This window comes from Anopheles ziemanni, chromosome 3 (genome assembly GCF_943734765.1).
Source record: "Anopheles ziemanni chromosome 3, idAnoZiCoDA_A2_x.2, whole genome shotgun sequence".
Taxonomy (NCBI): Eukaryota; Metazoa; Arthropoda; class Insecta; order Diptera; family Culicidae; genus Anopheles; species Anopheles ziemanni.
The window spans coordinates 37,896,413-37,919,728 of NC_080706.1; the positions used below are offsets into that span (position 1 = coordinate 37,896,413).

Genomic DNA, 23,316 nt, shown 5'->3' on the forward strand with positions numbered 1-23,316 from the left:
AATTATGCCGCGAGGGGAGGTGGAGTGACCAGTGTTCAACCCATGTCCCCACCCACCCACCCGTGGGCCACCGTTACACCTATCCTGTGAGACTCCGCTGTTGGAAGCTCTTTGGATACGGATCACATGCAACGGTACCGGTGCGATCCTCTCGCTACACGAATCGGAACGTAGAGTTGATTTTTTCTTGCGAATCTTTCACTTTCACAGACGACATCGAAAGCAAGCCACGCTGCATAATGTGGGGCCTAATTGGATTCAAATGAACAGGTTGGAAAGGATGATCACAAGTTGCTCTTGGCGCAGGTTTTAGTTGCAGGGAAGCATAACATGAAGCAACGAAACAAGATTACCCCAAGTACATAAGAACATTAGATTGAGTAATGAAAAATGTATTTTTGGGAATTCATCAGCAAGTTAACAACTCTTTACAAATAAAATAAGTTCCTCATAAAACAAATAAAACCAGAAAAAGGGTGTTTGTTACCCAGGTCATGTGAAAAATTCATTATTTCTCAAATATTCGCCTGTCAACGATGGTACAACATATTATTTTCACTTTCTATGCATATTTGTGGCACAAAACTGTCGATTAGCTTTTGCATTTTGTTTTTAAATTTACACATTCACAAAATTTAACTTTTGCTCCTTTTTAATTCAAACTTTGAATGTGGTTTGACATATTTGGTTACAACGTTTTTCAAATAAAAAAAAGAAGCCCCACATATTTAGGTTGAAAGAGTTTCAACACCGAAGTGCAATACGTTTATGTAATTTTTTTTAAATAGTACTATGATTTGGGCCTAGCATCAATTGTAAAGCTGCTAGAAAACGGGTACAATATTTCACTGCAATGAAATACAATTTGACATTTTTATTGAAAATTACAGTAATTGCAATATTTCGATTCTTAACCACCCTGATTGAATCACTGCAATAAAATGCGGGTAAAAGTGTTCAATTTTATTTCAATGCAGTGAAAGATTGCATCCGTCTTTTAGCAGCATAACCGTCTAAATAACGTTTCGAGCAGCAAATAGGGTGTAGAAACAAAACGGCAAAACAGGTCAGAGGAATTGTATCTACTTCGAACTTCGAACAAAACAATTGAAAATTCCTACCGAAGGCACACAGGAGTACATTCTCTTACACATGTTCCTCAAATCAGTAGATCTTTTCTCCTCCCCACGTGGGATGTAAATTCATGCTGATCGCTATCCGCGTCCGACGTAAGCAGAATATTTAATTCGCTCGACCGGCAACCGGCAGAGAGTGTCGCTGGGACGGCACGGATCAAAAACATACTTTAATGCAAGTAGACAAATGCAGCTAAAGAAAGGGATCGTATGCCTTTGGCGAAGTTGAAGCGTTTTGTCAATGGGTAGGAATCGCAAAGAGAGGGTGGGGAATGCTGATCATTCACATTGAGACTTGTGGGTTACAGATTTGTCGCGTTAAAGTCAACAAACGGGAATCGACTAGCAATTGGACTTACTTAGGTTTTCTTTTCTTTCCGACCAAAGAGTTTTATTTGGTTAAACTCTCCTGGAAAATACCGGGATATCAACATAGAGTACGTTGCATTAAATGCATTTTAGATGAAAGTCTTGGTACCATTTTTATTCACCAGGGATATTATCATTATCAACAGTTTACTTGATTTACATTTAAACTATACTGCTATAGTTCACCTAATTATTCACACTATTTCCACATGTCGATTTTGGAGTTTACATGCAATCAACATTTAAATTATTGCTTGTAAATTCTTTTTGCGTCTCGAGGACACACGAGTGCATAAGCAAACATAATAAATCTCTCGTGATTGCATGCAATAGTCGTGATTGCATGCAATGCCCGTGACACTCGCTCCGCAACGAATGCATTTTCGGATGGACCGTTCGATCGAGTGTCGCAACGCCATACAAAAACCCGCACAACCGAAGGAACCGGGACGACATATTCTCACGTTTGTCAATGTCGTGCGAAAAATCAATTAAGCACAAGAAATTCCCTTCAATTTTCATTTGCTGGGCTGCGTTCGCGGCCACGACTGGTGACTTTATGCCAACGAATCGAGCCCACCGATTGGTCACGGTGGGCCACATGCACACCATGCGAAACATACTCTCGTCAGCTTCCACCGGTAAATTGGATGCATTTCAATCGGATACATTTAACAATCAACCCCGATCTACATCCAACTCGCTCCGTTTCCCGCGCTCTTACTCTCCGTGCAACCTTCATTAAACTGGCCCCGAGCGTGAATCTGCGGGTGGTTTTACGTTTCAATTAGCTTTCGCGTTGGGCCTGTTGCGAGGTAAGTCCGGGAAACCGCCTCATGGAAAACGAAAACAAAACCAAACGGATCGTCACACTCGTATGCCGCGGGAACAGCATATATGCGTACCTCGAGCCGTGTGGCCAAGGTTGATGGCGACAATCGTGAATTGTTCCATCGGGACCTGAGAAAAGAAGCGTGTAATATATCAATAAAATATCGCACCCTCCCCCCGGGAACCAACCAACCTACCCTCTCTCCCCGCACACGATCAGTCGATCGGTGGTCGATGTTGCTTTCGAATTCATGATATTCCTGTGCCGGGTTTCGCGTCCCCGTGCATGATTTATCCTAAGTGCACTGCCGCCGAAGTGTCGGACAACATTTTATTGACACTTTTGTCGTACAAATTACGACGCGGACTTCGAGAGAGCCTTGAACTACGGAGGCAACCTAAATACCGCCCTTTATCTTGTGCAGGGAAACGAAAAGGAAAACCCCAAGACAGGAGCGGGTTGACTTACATTAAGCTTACACGTGCGCAAACAGAGACCGGATTTTTTGGAAATCTCTTGCGCGCGTATTTGTTTTCCAGTGCCGTTGCGCAATATCCTTGGCGCCTCGTCTTGTGTGTGTGTGTGGTGTTTCTTTTTTGAAATAAATTCATTTACTTCGTCAGAGTATCGTAAAACTGTGCCCAATTGCCAGCAAGGCCCATTAAAAGCGCTGATGGTTGGCGAAAATGTTTAATTTTGCCCAATGTTTTCTTTTTTCTCCGTTTTCTGTCCACCTTCCTTTCCATTAAACCACGTGGTGGTGGGCTGAATGATGCCGTTGCCGCCGGCCACAGTCAATCACCGTCGGACGCTGCTATGATGGAGTAAGTTGAGGCCTCCGATTTAAAATATCAATAAATTGCAATCGTGTAGAGTACGGCAATCAACTGATTCGGTTCGATATTGCGCCCCGTTTCTGGTAACCGGGACTCTGGGGAGGTAAAAGGGTACACTTTTACGAGCCTTGACGACTTTCGAATGAGCCATTTGGAATGCAAATCCCAACTGGCCGGTTCTCGGCTCAATTGGCACCTTCTTTTCGGCGATGGCGCGATGATATTCGCTGGGAATGTGCGCGCATAAACTATTAACGCAAGAATGTTGATGCCTCCATCGTTCGATCGATGCGCCAGCTTGCCTTCGATGTAACACATTTGTTGTGTAAAATTTTAATGACATTTTAGCAGCACAATAAACGCAGTAAAAGTGTATGAATATTCAACTCCTGCGCAAGCCAACCAAGGCTCGGATTACGAAGATTTTAGCGAAACACTTGCATGAAGCACCTGTCGTGTAACGATCAGCCACTTGCCTCCATAAAAAACGGGCCTATAAAAAGCCTCAAACAACTAGCACCATTTCGCCTGGAAAGCCTTGTGCCGAATGAGTTCCAAATGATCGTCGCGCTCCTTTCGGACCCGCACGAGAAGTCCACCGAAAACCGTGTCTAGGTCAGTGGTCCACGTTCGTCCATCGTCAGAGTTAGCCGGGGCCTAATCAATGTGACCGACCGATGTCCATTCACAGGCAAACGCAGGGAACGGCAAGCGGCGGGCAGCTAATTGCCCCAAAACAAACCAGCAGCCCGCCTCGTGTGTTTATAGCCCAAAGCAAGCAAGCAAGCTCACCGAGCAGCTTGTCTAGCTGGCAGCTTCCGAGGAGCTTCCCGCGTAGAGGAAGGTCAGGGATGGCACACCGATTTTGGGTGAGAAGAGTTTTTTTTCATCCACTTTTCTCAAGCGACGTGCATGTCGAAAGGATAAACGATTCCCGGGGTTTTTCGCGCACCACCACCAAAGTTGATCATTCCGAACGATCGTTCGATTACGCGATCGGTTTTGGGCGAGAAGAATACGTGTGTGCCGTTTTTTTTAGTCGCGATTTTATGCCCTTCAACCGGTTGGCCGGACAAGGAGACGGTTGTGGGGACGGTCTGAGGCCGAAGGGTAGGAGGAAAAAAAAAAGTAAAACATCACTTTCGGACGCACCAACGTTCGCGCGTAATAAATATATCAATCAAGGAACCGTGTCCGTGTCCGTGAGCTCGTGTCTCGGTGTGCGCCGAAAGAAAAACCCGTTGATAATTGTCCGACCGACGCGTGGTTGTGGGGCACGCGTGACGGGGGGTGGATGGGCGGTGATGACCTCTGCCTTAATTAGCTGCCCGGTCGAATCTATAAAGACGGCGCTCCAGATCGATTGGCAAACGGCGAAGGGCTGCGGGGGGAAGGGGGCGCCCGGTGGCGAATTTAATAGAATTCGTAATGTGGCCACGAAGAATTGACTTCCAATTGACAGAGGGTCGGAAAATTGTCGTCCGTCACAATCGAGACAAGTGGGCCCTTGTCAATCATGCCTTGAACCATGCCATTCAAAACTGAACGTTATTAATATGAAAAGGAACGTTGGCAGTGCTCGGTTCGAACGAGCAGAATACATAAATTAAAGAACGATAATAGTATAGCATAAAATACATATGGCATATTTACAAACTAGATTTTGTGACATCCATAATAATGATCTTTGATAAACGAAAATTCACCGTTTAGGGTTGATTTAAACTTTAAACAAGTAACGATTATTTTAAACCCTGCTTATGTCAAGCTACACATACCTGATAGATCGATGAAAAGTGCCCATTTGTGCGCATCTGCGATCGGGCCTGGGGCTGGGGCGAACCGAGCGGTGACATCAGATGGCTGCTGCTGCCGTAGGCCTGCATCTTTCGACTGAGCGGTTGATAGATGGCGCCATTCGAGGAGAGAATATCTGCAAATGTGAAGGGGAGAAAGCGTTGTACAAGCGTTCCAAACTTTGTTCCACTGTAAGACGCGATCCGAAGGTTCGTCGGCTGTGTGTACGTCTATAATAACGAATCAAATGAGCGAAAAATAACAATCGTAATGACCAAAAAGGAGCCACGATTATCGGTGGAAGGTACCAACGCTTGTCGTATGCTCGTCCCAAAGAGAAGGTGTCAAATTGCACACGTTGTCCTGTCAGCTTGAGTGAAGGTTGTCGGTGGGAGGGAGTTAGTAAGTGCAGTTTTGAGAAGCATACCTTTCAGCAACCAGTAACATATGACGGTGATCCATTACCATCCACCCAGTGGTAAATGTGGTTTATTTTAAAAATTATAGTTGGGTTCGTTTTGTTATATTTGAAAAAAAAATATGGAAGGAAAGTTTTGCAGATGCATTGAACCAACGTTGAAATGATCCCTAACAAATAAATAATTCCTTATTGATTATCACACTAAAGCTAAACAACATTCAAATATGGATGTATGAGCATATGAATATGGATTAATACTTAACTAAAGATATCCTGTTACTTTCTAACTTTTTTGATATTCGTTAGTATGTTTTCATTTGTCCTTCATTTGCCCCATTGTGCACATCATCGATATGATCATTACGATGGATCTTTTTAATGGAGGATACATGTACACACAGATGCTTGGTTTAACCCTCTTTTCAATTTGAAAATGCAGTCTAAATAAGGTAATGTGAGGCAATATTCAATTTTTAAATCTTCACAGTTTGATTATCTTTCCTGCCTTCTTCGGCAAAAAATAATAAAACCCACATTAAAACTGTAAAATTATTACTAAAACGAAGATTTTGAAGATCACTTTTTACCATGTGTAATTTTAAATTGTGGGACCCAATTGGCCCAAAAAGCGGGGTAGATTTAATAATTAATTGACAATAAGTTAATTAGCTAAAAAACTATGTTTGTTGGAATGCATTTTACATCGTACATTTTAATATGAAACATGGATAATTCATCATGCACGTTGTGAATGAAAAATATGTACAATCTTGAGTTAATTTAGCTGAAATAGTGTCATACTGAATAAATGTGGATCAATGTGTGAATCAAATCAAATGCAATAACCATCGTTTTAAACGAACATTACGGTCTTTTTTGTTTTAAAGTCCCTAGCATCTTTTGTAATGTCCAATGGACCTTTTAAACGAACAAATATTTTAACTGTTTTGCTTAACATTTACAGCAGTGCATTTTTTTTATTGTAATTTTATTTTATCACTTGTTACGATAGCTTCAATCATCGTAAGGAAATCTTATATGTTTACAGGCATGATTGGCATTATCCTGTTTTCTGTGCTAAATCTTATAGTAGAGTCGTGAAATTGATATAGGATGGGTAAAGACAAGTTTATGAACATACTCTATTACTTCATTTTGTGTTGAATGATTTAATTCAGCTAAAAAAGTGCCGGTGCCTTTTGCCCCATCTTTTTTGGGCATCTTGCCACACTTTCCCTTACATCACTACATCTGCTCGGTAAAGCTTGGCGGTTCTCTTTTCAGGAGGCCGACTAATGATTTGGAAAGATGCCACGAAAAACCCAACCGCAAATTTGAAGAGCGAAATGGCAAACAAAACGTCCAAATGATAATAATGACGCTGAGCAGGGTGGAAGATCGCTTTAAGTGTCCCAGCGGCGCTGTAATTTGCATATAATTGGCTGAACGAGTGTAATATCTGGCATCTTTTAACATATCGCGCAGAGGCCAACTGCCGAAAAGACAGACATCGTACACACTAAATACGATATTGACACTGCAGTTTGCGTGCGTGCGTGAAACGTTGCAAGTTTTGAAGAATGTCTGGCCGGCGGGATGCATGTTGGCCCTCCCTTGTGGAGTTATTTTGCGTTGCGCCGGGGATTTAAAACCCGATCTGTAATTGAAAGCCATTGTTACGAACAGCCGGCAGAGAACTGCAATTTTGGGATGCCGAACGATTCGTATCGACTGCAGAAAAAAAAGCATTACTTTTACTCTCCCCCATCGGAATGGAAATCCTCCACCGAAACCCTTCGGTTAGGGAGCGTGTGAGGGAACGGAGGGAAAAAAAACCAAACAAACATCCTCTGCTCACCGGATCGCAACGCAACGCGATCGTTTCCCGGTTGATTGAACCGCCCCACATGGGAGGAAAATCGTGCGTGCTTAAAATTACGTATCGTTGAAATTGCCCAACCGCCGGCCAAGAGGGCTACCGAAAAGTGGCCGCAACGACGCTGGCCGGACGAGATTTCACGTGTAATGAGTGCCGAAAGGCCTCAAAATTGCCACTAACCAACCGACAACGATGGAATGGATGCTGCGAAGGGTCGATCGCGGAAGTGTGGCGCGGGAAAACGGAAAGCAAACAACGAGGGAACGAAACACTCCACACACACGCAGGAAAAGAAAGTGCTGTTTTCGCGGACGCCAAGCCGTTTGATCATTTCATTTAAATCACGTGTTTTTCCGTTTGGTTTTTGAGGCAAAGATTACTCAATCGCGAAACGGCACAGAAATCGCACCTAAAATAGCCAAAAGCGCTGACAGATGTAACCGTGGTTTCCTTCCGTCCGATCGTCCGATCGCGGTCGGTATGATGTAAACAGGCTGATCGAACAACACACAATGACTAATCAAACGGGTAACGCTGGTAGCGATGATGTGATTAGTGGCCGAAGGTCGCCGGTCGGATACGTCAACGGCTGGCCAAAAACCGGCGCGCGAAACGATCACCGATTGTTGGCCGGCGGCGGTTCGGTATGTGTGAAACGGCACTTGAGCACGAGTCCACGCGGGTCCAAAAGGTGCACCTTTCGTGGGGGGGAGGGGGACGAAAAGCGGGGTGGAAAATGTATCAACCCTTCACCATTTATGGAGTGCGGAGAGAATGGACGCTCGTCTGCGTCCACTTTAATAACAGCATAATTCAACGGTGCTCGGCTCAAGTGCCGTGGCCACAAACACACACTCACAGACACATGCAACGATAGCCGATATGAATGTGTCCTTCCGTCGAGTATGCTGCGCCGTGTGCCCTCCAAGCACCAAACTAACAATGACTATTTGTTGCGTTCGGCGATCGTGAGCTTTTTTTTGCGCCTTTTGTTTGCTGCAAAATAAAAACCTATGCAAAAAGGCTACAATGCCGCATAACGCAGATGCTGGCGTACGCCATACGTATGCTAATACATTCCAGCGGAGGCCCAGCTCGGGTTTCGGCCAGCTGGACACGAGGTTCAGCGATCGAACCGATTTATTTCATCGTTGTGGCTCTCGTTGCCGGTTGGCATTAATTTGCGTATTCCGCGCGCCCGAACAGCGGAGCATATACTTTACATAACGTTCTTCTGGCAAATCACGATCCGCTGTTGGTGGAAGTGTAATATCGGGGGGGAAGGAGAGTGTGTAATGTTCTCGTGGAAGAAGTCATTCCAACCGTCGGTCCCAGGTGAGCCCAAGGCAGCGTTTACGTTTGGTCATTGCCGGTTCTAATGCAGTGTGCTGTGACAAGACCTATGTTTATGCTGGCGCGTTACATATCGCGTTATTTCTCGCCGTCAGCATACAGAATAGTTCAATATATTGTTATAATAGTTTACCGAACGCCAGTGATGGTGACAGGAATGTTTATTCAGTGTATCATAAAACATCTGCTGCACCTATTTGATCATTATTCTATTAATTTATTTTGATCTCGGGGGTTTTTTAACATAAAAAAAGTGCAGTTGCTTCTGATTTAGATTAAAGGTGTCGAAGGGAGTTTCGATGCATACTAAAAATTAATCTCAAAAAATTTACAGTTAGATAAAAGCTTATAACATCAGCTAAACATTCAGATTCAAAGTTAAAATGATTACTGTTAAACGGAATTCGGGTGACCGAACAGAATGAAAACAGGGGTGAGAATGGAATATAGGAATTGAATTGGAAATACGTGTTTTTGTAAAAAAAAAAGGAAGATAGAAGGATAAGATACAGTACACAAGAAAAGTGTTTAACACAACAATTGAACGCGATGTGCAAATGGCTCAACACACATCCATGCTGCCGCAGGGTCTCTTTATTCTTCGGTGAACTTTTTGAGTGCGAAATGTAAAAGAGATGGTTTTGGTTTGATTTCAGAAGCTTGAAAGTATAACTGATTTAATGCCAAGGAGTACACAATTGGAACAGAAAATGGGACATGAAAGTTGAAAATGCAGTGCATAAACTAAAAGTCAATTATTTAAAAAGACTTAAATTTCAGACATTTGCACTCTACTTAGCATACGTATTGGTACATGGAGTCAACAGACATACAATAAAAAAAACACAATATGCCTTAAAAATGGTTTAAATGGTACAGTTATACTGCACCGATCACGATTTATTACGCATGAATAACAGCCACCATGTAAAAACGTCTTGCATTTAATGATCCGTGCAAACCCAATCGACCACGATGAAAGAAAGATGTTAAACCAAGCACGGCGAAACGAAAGGGAAAAATATGCCAACGCAGCCAACAAAGCAGCGAACAAGTACCGATACAATCTCCTCACCGGCCGGCATCGGCGGTTCCAGCAGTTCCGTTTACCGGCCAATAAATAAATCAGTGAAAATCATTCTTCACGACTGAATGACACCCGTTTACTTTCATTCTGGCGGAGAGTGTGTGTATGCTGTAAGCGATCGCCGCGGGATTCGCTGGGGATTTCGTCCGGCCGAAGACTAAATGTCAAATGGAGATGGCTTGCCGTCCCGTTACGTTTGCCGGAACGCTTCGAGGCTGATCCCGGCTCCGGAACGGAACCGGAACGAATTGGGAACATTTTGAGTGTGCAGCTCGAAACGTTTACCACCGCCGAAGGGTGAAGGGAATGGATTTAAATTCGAAGAAAATACGAAATACCACCACGTACCAGAGCCGGGGAAGGAACTCACAGCAAATGGTGTGAGCCACGTGCGAACGTATTTTTTTAAAGCTTTTTTTAAATAAACGCTATTTAACAGATGTATTCAATATTCAAAACTAGACAAAGAAATTTCTGTTCAATACAAAAATACAGAAAGCACGCAAACAAAATTTTAAACTGCTTTGACATGTTTGCAGAAGTGGAAAAGTTTGCAATGTTTTTCCATGAAACGAGATCTCGCCCGTAACAACAACAAAGAGAGTCGCTTTGAATGCGACAGGAAACTTTGGGAACCATTTAATCGCAAATATATTCCCGACAAACTTGGTTCAATTTTCTCTCTCCTTCTCTCACAGCAAGCCCGAACGTGACATGCGACAGGATAAGGAAACCTGCTGCTGCCGGTGTTACACGCGTGATGTTCGGATTAATAAATTCTGCCAAATCCCGCGATTTACGAGCAGCGACGGGAGCGCAGCTCAACCCGCCCGGCTTAGCCGGCAGCATCAGCGATCAGGTTCGTCGCCTGTTGCCGCGTATTGAAATCCTTTATACGGCCATTTCTGTCGTTTGTCGCCAACGGAGCGAAAGTCGCGAATGTCTAATGGAAGAAAAATTCATCCCAAGCCCCTTTTTACCTCAGAGAAGAGGTTTCCTTTCCAAGCTCCGCAAGAGGATGCTAAGTAGCGTGACGAAATACCGCGAACATTGAATTGAAATGGAGAAGAATGTAATACGCTAAATCAGACCCACCAACGCGCGGTATTTGCACGCTTGTAAGCCTACGTGTGGTTAGCCAGGTAATCATGGTGGGAAGAGAGCCGTCAAGCTTTTGCCAAATCTTGCCCACACAATTACTTCCGAGCGAAAGATCGGCTAATTTATCAGCGTCGTAAATTGTTGGTTTCAAAATCAAATGAAATCGTAAATTATGACATCTAGTATATGTTGAATTTATGACGATGGCTGGAAACACGAGTATTGGTACGTATAATTTTAAGGATTATTGAAACAGACAAACACACCATTTTTATCTTTATATTTTAAAAATGTGATCATAAAAACATGCAGTATATTTTACTGCAGTTTCAAATAAATCATTACCAGGGAATTAGGGTAAAAAATTGTACAAAGTCTAATAAAATATATCTGGTTACAATTTGCCAAATTATTTAAACGGCCATCCACGTTCGAATGAAAATGTCACAATCAACATTGACATTTCTTTTTTGTTTTTTTTTTTTTTTTTGTAAAATAAAACTTGACGTAATCAACAAATAAAAACTACCCAACCCATCCTTTGCTAATTGCTTCGAAGGTAACCTTTGCGCAAAAACACGTGACAGGTAATTCTAGATTTATGTCCAACGTTAGCTGACCTCGCTATAGAGGGTAATATAAAAAAGAGAGAAGCAATGCTTCTTATTCTGCGAAGCATAAAAACCCTCCCGTTGGCTACCAGTGTTTCTCTCCTTGAGTTTGTGTGTTTGTATTTTAGCCACTCTTCAAGCCCTTCCGAGCTCGCGCCAAGCCACAACCTCGACGACACTTGGTGGCTCTCAACGGTGGGCAAATTAAAATTTTATGTATCATAAAACGACCAGCTTCGTTGGAGGTGAAGCGAAAGATAAATAACTACCATGTTTCGCACCATTCGTTGGGCGATTGGTGAGCAGAAAAACGCCAAACCAGACAATCGCAGGAAAGGGGTCGATCCTGCAGGTATCGGTATCATTCGGTTGACACCTGACCAGAGTTCAGTAACGCCAGCCCAACCCCGGCTCTTCCTCTTCGCACACAATAGGTACCATCATCCTTTTGAGTAGGTCAAACATTAATGGCACAACGATTGCGCAAAGTAAATGCAACGCAACATGACATAAAGAAAAAGAGCAGTCCGTCAGCGATCCAACCTGAAAAAAAAACACGAGGTACGGCGCTGCAATCACTCGTTCGCGATCGAGCATGAGGAAATAAAACGCGAAATTAATTTTCACCCCTCCTCGGTCCCAAACGAAACCCTCCCCAAAAATGGCGGCGAAAGTGCTCCGCTGAGGACATTCGGTAACGGGATACAATAAGATAAACGAAGCCAACGTTCACACCCTCGGCTCCTCGCACAGCTCTCGGCCGCACCCCCCGCGCGCCCGTAATTAACCGATACTAATCCAACGAGCTGCAACAAGCGCTCCCCGAAAGCAAACAGGATCGAATATCAGACCGAGCTCGCGGTCGCTTGATCGAATGGCGCAAAAGTTCATCAGTCACCGGCAATGCCTTCGCTGCAGCCCGTTTTTCCGTTTGTGCAGAACTGACACAAGGTCAGTGACGACCTAATTACGGCGACGAACGCTTTTTGATTGGCGCGAGCAGAAGTTCAAAGGCGTTTTTGCCGCAACTGCGCGTCCGGCCCGGACTCGGTGGACGATGGGCGAGAAAAAAATAAGGGAAACAAGGATAAATAAACAAGCACACCAATATCCTGCGCAACGATCCTCATCCATCCACGGGGCCGCGCAACCTGTTTCTCGCACTGTGTTACCATTATTGCGCCGCGACTTGCAATAACAATTTCGCGAGCACCCTTTCCACCCAGTCGTCGGAAGGACTTCCCAAAAGCCCAGTGTCTCCAAAGGACGCTGGTAAATCGAAGTTTTTCTTGTCGTTATATCTTCTTGTGCTTACTTTCTTTACTTCTGACAAGTTGATCGAGAGGTGTTAAAAGGACCGAACCGACCGATCGGACCGATCGTGAAGTAATAAAGATATCGCTCGTTTTAATCGCGAGCAAGCGCGTTCACTTTTTTTCCAGCCGCACCGAATCGCCGATTCCGAAACCGCAAACATTAAATCCTTGTGCATCGTCCACAGAAGTGTCGGGCCTGATAGTGCATCGATTGGTGATTGGGAATTTAAAAAAAACAACACGACAATATTAACGCACACACTTTGCTGATTGATTGTGGTAAGTGTTCCGTCAGTAAGGACATCCAACTTTTTTTTTCTCTTGTTGGTCCTACGGAAGACTACAATAACAAATTTTACATCAGATTTGGGACAAAGTCTAAAATAAAACAATATAGTTAAGCAAAAAACGCCAAGGCAAGGCCCGGTTTCGTGAGAAGACATGTTTGCCAGGTGTAGTAAATGAAACCTGTTTTGCTTTTTCGTTGTATCAATTGACACAAAACAAAAATAAACTTATGTGAACTAAAAATATGTTTCTTCGAAGTAGCACCTGCTTGGTTTTGCATATTGGAGGATTCCTATCCAATATTAATACTAGCGTATTAGTTTTCTTGACAAAGGCCTAGCGTTCGACAAAGTGTTGCTCTGTAAATGTATACCTCACCGGATGATTTACAATTTTTTAAGTGTTTGCAAATTTTTCCTAGAGAATAATTCAGCATTGCTGAAATGTTTTTGATATTACGCTTTAGTTTAGTTTTTGTTTCAGTATTTATTTTATTATCGCCGAAAATGGTGGATGGTATGGTATTTTAAATGTCAGCTTCCAGTCTAAATAATGGTCAAATATCTAATTTTTCAAAGATGTTTTAGATAGGGAAACAAAAAGATTAATTAAGTTTAGTAGCTATCGAAAATATAAAATATGTTGAAAGCTAAAAGAATATCCACAATCTGGCATAGTACCTCTTAAACCTAGTAAAACATAGTAACATTAGATTGTGTAGAAATCAGATAAGCCAAAATCAAAATAGGAATCCAGGAGTGCAAAATCTCATTTCTTCCTTCCTGCTACCAAATGGGGAAACAATCGCTGCAGGAAATTGGACGAATATTTATGCATCGAAACAGATCGTGCGATTAATCAGAAATAAGATCGGAAGTCATTAAAGCCGTTATCAGCCTCAAAATAAAATACCGAACCTATGTGAGAAAAACGCAAAAGGAGCCGCCGCCCGACCCCGAAAGCGGTAGCATTACTCACCATTGTCAATGTCCGCCGCGTGCATTCCGGTCCGCTGGTGCAGCGTCGCGGCCGGCTGCCCCGCTTCCTTTTGCGCCCGGCAGTGCGGACAGGCCTCGTTCCGGAACATGCACGAGTAGCACCGCTCGTGGCCGCAGGCGTCGATCAGCTTCCTTTTCTTGCCCTTATCGAACGGCATCTGACAGCTCGGACAGAGGGCGCCTCCGGTTTCGTTTTCCAGTATCTTGCGGATCGCTGCCAAATCTGAAAGTCGGAAAAAGGTAAAATATTAACTCGGGAGTTCGGTGCTGCAGTTCGCTCTTAGCTCTGTGCTGCAAGATAAAACCGGGGGAAAACAAAACGACAAACCCTTCGCGAAAAGTTGAGTTCCGCTATCAACGTAACCGGATCGATTGGGCACATTGGGTGAGACAATTAAACAAGGCCTTAACGGGTGGGTGGAGGAAAAATGGGGGGGAAAGGTCGATAAATTAATGACGCCTCATTTATACGACGCTGCGCTCCCTACGGGGGTCTCTATTTCGCTATTGGAAAAGCTAAACTCCTGTCACAATAGGGCGTTGCCATCGCGTCTCTGTAAGGGTTCGGTCAAAGCGTGACCTCCGACGACGCAAACCCTTGAGGCGTTGAGGGTTTTCCCGCACCAGACACTTTCAGATTTTTCACCAGCCTCATCCAACCTCAAAACCTTTCTCGATCCAAGTAAAAGTCACCTACACCAGCATGCGCTGTGGACTTGGCATGCGGTGAACACATGCCTAAAGCCACCCTTCGGCGATAGCGGAGACTCCGGTGAACTTCCTGACACTTGGCGAACAACTTCCCCGGTCGGCAGAGCTTGCTGTTTAGCCCGCTCTCAGTTCGATCACTCAATGCCGGAGGACTGGAATACGGTCCATTCCGTTTCTACCGCGTCCTGCCGCCATAAATATTATGAGAACAATCGATTTTTCAAATTTGCAAATATTAATAACCTATGTCGCGCTCCAGTCACTCCATTCGCTGCCCCTTGCGAACCGAGTGCACCTGCCGTGAATCCATGTTTGATCCAGCGGGAGGTCCCGACCTCACCCCGGGAGGAAACGGAAATGGGCGGACAAAAGACGGTTTTGACAGGTACGACGCCATTCAACCGGCCACGAACGTTTGCCCTAGTCAAGTCTGAACTTTAAGGCGTTTGAACGACAATGTTTGGCTGCGGTGAATGGACAGGTTCGGTTGAGGCAACATTGTTCGGGTGTGGGACAAAGTATCAGCCAAGCGACAAGTTAGTTATCGGCAGGGAGGATTGGGTGTTTTGCGAAAACAAAAATCTCTTTTGCGATCACCGTGTCTAACCCGGTATCCGCTAGCCCTCAATTTCGGCCATCAATATCTGGATCGGCGACATGTAGGACTTCGCGTCGCATACAACACCGTTACGATTCCCAACCATCGCCAAAACATCGCTCATGCATACATACTGGAAGAATAATAAATCATTCGCCGGTCCCGGGGCAGACCTGCCGATTCGAGATTCGACGTTCGAGATTTACCACTCCGGGACTCGCGGTCGGTGCACGATTTTCTTCCGCGAATATTTTGTCAGTTTTGAATGTAAACAACTTTCTTGCCCTCGGAGATCGATCGAGATGAGCGGGCCGGTCGGTCTCACCCTCTCACCGGGGGGGAGGGGAGGTGACGGGGAAGCTCCAGACCACCACAATAACGGTTCAAGAATGGAAGTGGGTCAACATGGATGGAGCCACGGGAGTTGCACACAGGTCGGGCAGAACGAAAAACAAAGCCAATACACTACACGCCGCAAACCTGACCGATCGAGACCGTGGGCTACGGCTGAGGTCCACCCCGAGGACCTACGGGCGATTGTGGATGTGGTTCGCTGCCCCAGCGCCGTTATTGATCGTCGTTCGGTTGACCTTTAGGGTAGACTCGAGCTGGGAGCTCCTCTTACCGGTGGGTGCTCTCTGTGGCTCCTCCGCGGGTTTCTCACCTGTCTATTAACCACACCGCTGTTTGGTTAAATGTTAGGAGCTATCATAAATTAAACCTTCACCAATAACCGTCCACCGTAGGTCAGTGAGCATCGTTGGAGCAAGTAGCCAATAGTGATGTGTCTTAGGACTATCCACAAAGTGTGGAAGTAATTAATACTTTCCCAAGAATCAATTTTCGCTTTGATTTTTAAGACGCTATTTGGATCAAACAAAGGGGCTAAAAATGATCATTTTGGAATTCAGAAGAACAGAATTAGTCGTGGTAAATATCTTAGCGATAATTCGTAAGTTCTGAATTAAAGCTTAGGAGTAATCTTTACTTTTATAATTATCAGTAACCAATTCCCTCGTTGACAGGAGACAATAAACCCTACTATTTTAATTAAATTGCATGTGAAACATGCTTTTCCAAATAGAATTCTATTACACTATATAGAGAATCGTGTTTTGCAGTATTTTTAAATATGCTTAATGTGCAGAAAAGTTTAATTCTGGATCCAGATGCGCTTTAAAGATTAGACACTGACAGAGACGTTAATTTATATTAATAGTTTTCGAACCTCTTCCAAAAGGCGAATCTACGAATCAAACTAACTCTTTTCACACATGACTATGAGTTACCAACTCGTAATGAGTTCTCTACGACCAAAAGCTTTTCATCAGTTTTCGTCGGGAGAAATCGGTGAATATCCGATTGGATTGGACGTGAACCAGTATCCAGGAAGAGATCAAATCAATCACCAGACCCGGGGAACTTTGAAGTTACCTCCATTTGAGTAACCAGCGACATCGGTGAACTCAGGACCTTTACAGATCTCCGAACCGGGTGAAATCTAATGCTCGTGTCTCCCGTTTCCCCCATTCGCTCGCCTCCCGAAGCTTGGTGAAACCATTGCCGCAATGGAATTAGATTTCAATTAGTGGGAGATTAATTTTGGTCACGTTTGGCTACACGATATGATTGCAACAGAACGGCGTCTACCAAAACCCAAGTCCACACGCTGAAGCGCCGAGACTTCGGACTACGAATGCATCCAGTGGAGGTGCATTATTGCACCGGCGAAAACGGTGCAACGTAACGCCGCAGTAATAACGATATAATGCAACGATATCTATGCGCGGACACGATCACGGCGCGCCACTGGATGCTCCATAACTCTGCTCAGTGTGCAACGAACGTACAAATGCAATATTCACCATCTTCTGTGGAACGTTTGTGTACGATTTTTTTCCATTACCACCCGCCTGCTCCTCCGTCACCGATTCCTGATGCTTTTGCAAACCCGGAACGACAGCGTAAGACCGTCCTAACGGTGAAAGAACTTTCCTAATCCGGTTCAATTGCAGCCTTCAGCTCCCATAGTGCAGGACTAGCAGTGGGTGTAGCCCACTGAGGGGATGGTTGGAATAAAAACAAAATACAAAACCAAAAAACAAACGGAGACGTGCAAAACATACCGAACATAGCTAGCGCTAATATCGTGACAGTGAAACGTGTTCGCATCGAATGAGTTACTAGCGGGCAAGTTAATTCCGCCCGCTGATCGCTTGTTTCTCCACATTCACGGCTGTCAGCGGGTCGACGTCGGGTCGGCGATGGAAGAAACCGAGAATCCGGCCTGTCATCGGATCGGGATCGGGGCGTATCGGGACAGCAGGACATGGCCGCGAACAAGCGTTCTGCGTGGAACGCGCAGGAATGCTATAAATTTCGATTGACAGAGTGGCACCGGTTATCGCCCAGCCCCAGCAAACTCTACATATCCTATCCGGTCCGGACGGTTTTTTCGGAGGATTATTTTGCAGTTAGGAACTGTTGAAAAAGCGGCTGTTTTTGTTTGCAGGCCCCACTAAAACTAGTTTAACGCGTATGGTATTTTCGTGAGAAACTCTCTAGTCCTTACAGTTCTTTCGTTCGATCTATCTTTCCACCGTACTGCCAAAACGATTGTAAACGTTTCTTCCTAGCCGGCCTATTGGAACAGTTTGTTTGACTTTCTACATAATTTATGATCGTCGCCCGATAAGATCGCCCGTAATAAATTGCCGGTGCGCTCGGCATCAGAATATTGGGCCCGGGCCCAGGGGAACTAATCCTTTCACCTTAACGAGAAGGGCCGGGAGGCTTCCACACAGTCCGGGCCCGATTTGGCTAATTTGATTAGCGGTGGTGGTGAAAGTCGTGTGGCTGGTCGGCCAATAAAATTAGTCAAATAAAAACAAAATGAATTAGTTTCCCATTGCCACCATCGTTAACTCCACCTAAGCGCAGACAAGCACATGCCCGAAGCGGCGATCTGTTTTGGCAATCTGCAACTTCTTCCCAGTTACCTTTTTTTCTCGAGTCCAAGCCGTAAGATATTTTACGATAGATCATTTTCGTTCGATCACCTAATTAATTAAAGGTTGCTGTTTGTTTTCCTCCTTTTGGCTCTTCTCTCCCACAGAGCTTCCGGACTGTATTTACTACAGAGGTCGGTAGACAAACAAAAATTGGCGAAAATTGGATTGCCCGTGCCGTAAAAGGTAAGAGCGGAAGATACAACACATCCTCGGTTATCCCCGGCTCGAATGATTGTTGTGGTAAGGTTCTGCAAAAAAAAAAAAACAAAAAGAACGTTCACTGCCTTTTGACGGGTTCGTCCTACGACAAGGACCACCCTGCGCTGATGGGAGCGAAGGCTGCCGTTATTTATGAGGATCATGCTTGCCGGAGGTCGAGCGTTGTAAATTTGGCGCGCCAATCCGCACAACGTGAATGATGGCTATCAATTCATTCTGATCGATATCTCCTAACAAGCCGGCTGGCCCTCGAGCAGCTCGGGACGGTTTATCGCTTGTTTCGAATCATTAGGCAAAGGTTTTCCTTCATTTGTCTCTGCTTATCGGCTCGGACCGAAACCGTTAGTTTAACGCAATCTTCCTACGGAGCATAACATTTCCTGGAGTTTTGGGTGATGGAAGCGAGTGTTATTTTTTATTATTTTTTTTTTAATTTTATACATCCTGAAGCTCCATTTCATTGGATTGTGCTACACCGTTGCTTGTTTTATCTAAAATGATTTTAATATTGTTAGTATTAATGAAGCAATGAATTTTGCTGGCATTTTTAATTAGTTATATTTTGTACCATCAAAAGTTGTTGTTCAGTAGCCGTAACCATTTTCGTCTTTGTTTTCAACTCATTACAAGTTGAACATGAGGCCGATACATATTTATTAATTCATTACTTAGCCCTACAATAGTACAGAGCCGTATAGCGAAGGAATTTCTAGAACAAAACACGTCCAATGTTAATCCATCTCTCCACCTCCCTTTATCTGAAACATTTCAGACGTTTTCAGCAAATTGATATCGCCTCAGTATGTAGCATGCCAGCCAGCAACGTCCGGATCATGGTTCACGACTTCCATTAACAAGTCAATCAGCGGGCGAGCTTCGCTTGGCCAACTTAAGCTGCGGTTAGATAAAAATCTTAAATTCTAATCCATCTGCTAAGTACGGTCGTTGAGCATCACATCTTATCGCCAGCCAGACCAGCGATTGTCCAATTAAAATTTCTCACACATTTCATCCCCGTTCGCGAGTGCCTCCTCCTAGCACTGAAGCCCTTTCCCATCCCGCCTCCCGATGCTTCTTCCAGCTCGTACAAACATCAGGCCATCCGCCGAAAGCTGGCTCACCTTTAGCATAATCGTGTCGTGTTGTGCGGTGTATCGTTTTTCATTTTCTTTTTCCCCATCTTTCTGGGTGGTGTCATTCTTGCCATTCCACTGCGATGGTGTGCGGAAAAGGCGGAAAATGTGGGTTCCGTTCCCGGCTGCAGACACAGAAGCCTTACGTCGGGGGATGGATTAGAAGTGTAGTATGACACAAGGTGGGGAGTAAATGCTATAGAGGGGGGAAACGGACGGAAGGAAGGGGAACAAAACGTCTCGACAAACATCCGCAGGGAGCAGGGAAGGAAAATTGTGGCCGCACCAAAGCCACAGCCACTTGTCGAGAAATTCATTGTTTTATCGCCTCTCCGCGGTTGATCTTAAATCACATTTTTCAACGCTATAAAAGTGCGGTCCAGGCAGCGAAATGGGAAAACAGATTGCAGATTAACTCGCCCTCGGCGTCGATGACAACGGCGCAGCGGTGGTAGCCCGTTCCTGGAAGCGGTTAACCGGATGGACTGGCCGCGCCTTCCGTTAGTTGGACTCTGTTTAATTAAATTAAGTAAAAACGTCCGCCGGAACGCGACAAGGGATTTAGCCATCGCTGGCCCGACACGACGAGCGCGCTTTTTCCCCCCCCGTTTTTCGTTTTCCTATCCAGCGCCAATTCCTCCCATTTAAGCATTGTGTCCACTATCAACAAACGATCAGCGCCTCGCGGGACGTCGGATGCCCGGGAGCAAGCTGAGAGGCCCGAGTCGGTTTTTGCTCCTATTTTTCTCCAATAAATTCCGCCACACGCCCGCCTTACCTTCCTACTCCTCGGAGTTTAGCCGTTTTCTTGTGGGCACGTCAACGAAAATTGCAACGGACGTCACAATCACTTCCCGAACAATTCCCCCGAACCGCTGCACGCTGACGCTAATCTCAATTCATCTATCAACCCAACACCCAACGGTAGTTTTATTATATTTATTTCCCAACACAAGTCCGGGCTGCGGGTTTTCAACGGGTAGTCAAATCGGGGGCCACCTCGACCGCGGTTTTATTTTTAGTTTTGTTCAGCGCGTTCGCAAATCATGGAAAGAATTGTATTTATGAGTGCCTGTGGCGAAAAACTGCGAAAGGAATACAAGGCGATGATCATTGGTATTGTTAGGTGTCCGGCGAACGGTTTGTGGTGGCAAGAGGATCACTTGGCCGTTTCTTTTCCCATGCTATTAGGATTAGAAATTTGCCATCAACCCAGAGAAACTCACGTCACAAAATGTGATTAATCATCACACTTCATAAACATGCCAGTAAATTTATAAAAGTGTTATGGTTTTGACATTACCACCGGGACATTTACAACACTTAACAGCGGTTTATGATTTGAATAATATCGTGTATTTAAATTGGATCTTTTGGAGCACATTGAGTACTATTAATTCGACGTGTATTTTAAATTGTTTTTCCTTACACATGTGACATGTGTTAAGAAAATTTAAAACAAACTTAATTTTAAACTGCTCCCGAAACCGAAACCAAAAACCCAGGAAAAAGCGTAATCATGGTCCCGCCGGGCAGCAATCAATCAAGCTCCACAAACGGGTAGGTGTAAAAAAGGTAAGCGGGTTACGATTTCATTTGCCAAACGCTCTGCCATTTCCGGCATCGGCTCTAACTTTATCACGCTCGTACCCAAAACAAATCATCCGACAAAATGGGGTGCCTGCTCCGGTTCAGCCGACTTTTTCTTTCCGAGATCGCACGCCATGCAGTAAAATGTGGTGCCAAAACGGAGCGACGTTCGAGTAACAACAAATCAAACAAACCAGAGCTAACAGGGTGCCCGGAAGAAAGGTGGGTTTTAGAAGGTGACTTCGGTAAACACTTGCAAACGACGCTGGGAGCGATCACGGCGGTAGCTTTTCCGTGCCAACACCGATTAGAGAGAGTGTAAACGCGAAGGAAAGTGAAAGCTTCTACCGCCGGGCGATTGGTTTAGCCGGGCGTTACGGTGTGAGAAAAACGTGGGCTGACATTCGTCAACGGGAAAAAGCGTAGTGTTATTTTCCCCGTCACCTACTGAGAAACGATCGACCGGTGCATATTTAATATGTGATCAAGAATATAATTCGACAAACAATTCAACCCATCACATTGTAGGGACGCAAATGTGACGTTCCGTTGGCGGAAATCGATTGATCACTGACCACCCCTGAAGTTTCCCGGCTGATCGACATGAAAAGCCCTCCATAGCACACTCGAACGTTCGATTCGGCTCGATCGATTACACTCGAGTTGGCAGCGGGAAAGGTCAGTTTTCATTGCATCACCCGCCGCTCGGTGCGGACTTTAAGAGCCTCACCATGAAATTCGATGACGATAGTCAATGTCAAGATATGGTGGCGTGCGAAGGAAAGCAAAAAAAAAGCGGTGTAAAAATAAAGAGAACCACAAGTAAACATTCTTTCGGTCCACTGCTGCCGACATTCCTCAAAGACCCGATTGCGCGCATTGCCGATCGGGCACGCATTGCCTAAAGCAGGCGCGAGTCGAAATCAATCTCACCAAGGTTGCCCACCGCCAAGGCTTTCTCGGTCGCGCGAGTGCGTCAGGTGAGAGGAAGCGATCGGAATTATTATCATATCCGTAGCCGCCATCTATCATGCCCGTGCCGACGGGGCCAGCGACAAAATGTCCGATCCCACGGTGCCGAGAAGGGCCGCCCGCCCGCTCGAGCTCGGCTTGAAAGCGAAATAAAGCACTATAAACAAATTTAAAACAATCAATTAGCAAGGACACCGGTATGCGCGCCAGCATAGCACAGGCTGACCCCGGAGCGATTTCAATTCTTTTGCTTCACGCTCCGGGCGAACGAGATCAGCGTGGATGGATCTCCCACCGGCTGGGTAAAGGGAGGTTGATCGATCAACCGAACGGATTTATGGTTAATTTTTATGGCACTGGCATGCAGATGAAAGGACGTGCGGTGCGGGGACGGCGGAGCTGCGGGGTAGAGATATTTTAAATAATGGTAAAGATTTTTTTTTCCCGATCGTCGCTTCGCCAACAATTAAATCGTTCTGAAAACGGGAAAGCACAACGATACGTCCAGCGACGAACCCCGCGCGAATTGAAGGTTAATTATGACGAAGGCTAAATATCAGTGAGGAATTTACTATCGTCGGCAATTACATTCCCACGTTTTTAAGGCTCAGCTCAATGATGGAGGGTCTTCATAGTGCCCTTCGCAAAATTTCAATGCATAAAAGTGGATTGAAACTTGGAGGTAATGGCAAGAATAAAAAAAAAACTCAGACCCCGTAATCCCCGGAAAAATATTACAGTTCGTCAAGCTTGGAACGCTCGAACGCTTGGAAACTCCTTTCTTTTGCCGATTTGAAGTCGTTCGTGGAATAAAAATATCCCATAAGATAAAAGTGAAACTAATTCCACCTCTTCGATGTTACACTTCTTCCGCGTGCTGTCGTCGTTAGAAGGGAGGGCGGTCCTAAAATCTTCTCTCTTCCGTTCGATGAGCGCAATCCTAACACGCTAACTAACTTAACGACTCGCGCGCGTTCAAACGGGTAACGCTCGGGCACGATATCAGCCAAAGCTGGCGGTTTGTAATGGAGCGTTGGCCAATAAATTTCCAAGATTTA

General features: G+C 44.9%; 1 protein-coding gene across 1 annotated transcript in view; it reads right to left on the reverse strand.

Moving 5' to 3' along the window:
- The window catches only part of LOC131288878 (protein TANC2), a 120,053-nt gene that overhangs the window by 16,565 nt on the left and 80,172 nt on the right, over nucleotides 1-23,316 (reverse strand). Inside the window, exons 2-3 of the mRNA XM_058318056.1 lie at nucleotides 14,005-14,247; nucleotides 4,952-5,106 (exon numbers count right to left, since the gene is read on the reverse strand). Coding sequence (XP_058174039.1) covers nucleotides 4,952-5,106; nucleotides 14,005-14,247 — 398 coding nt within the window. The remainder of the gene's footprint in view (nucleotides 1-4,951; nucleotides 5,107-14,004; nucleotides 14,248-23,316) is intronic.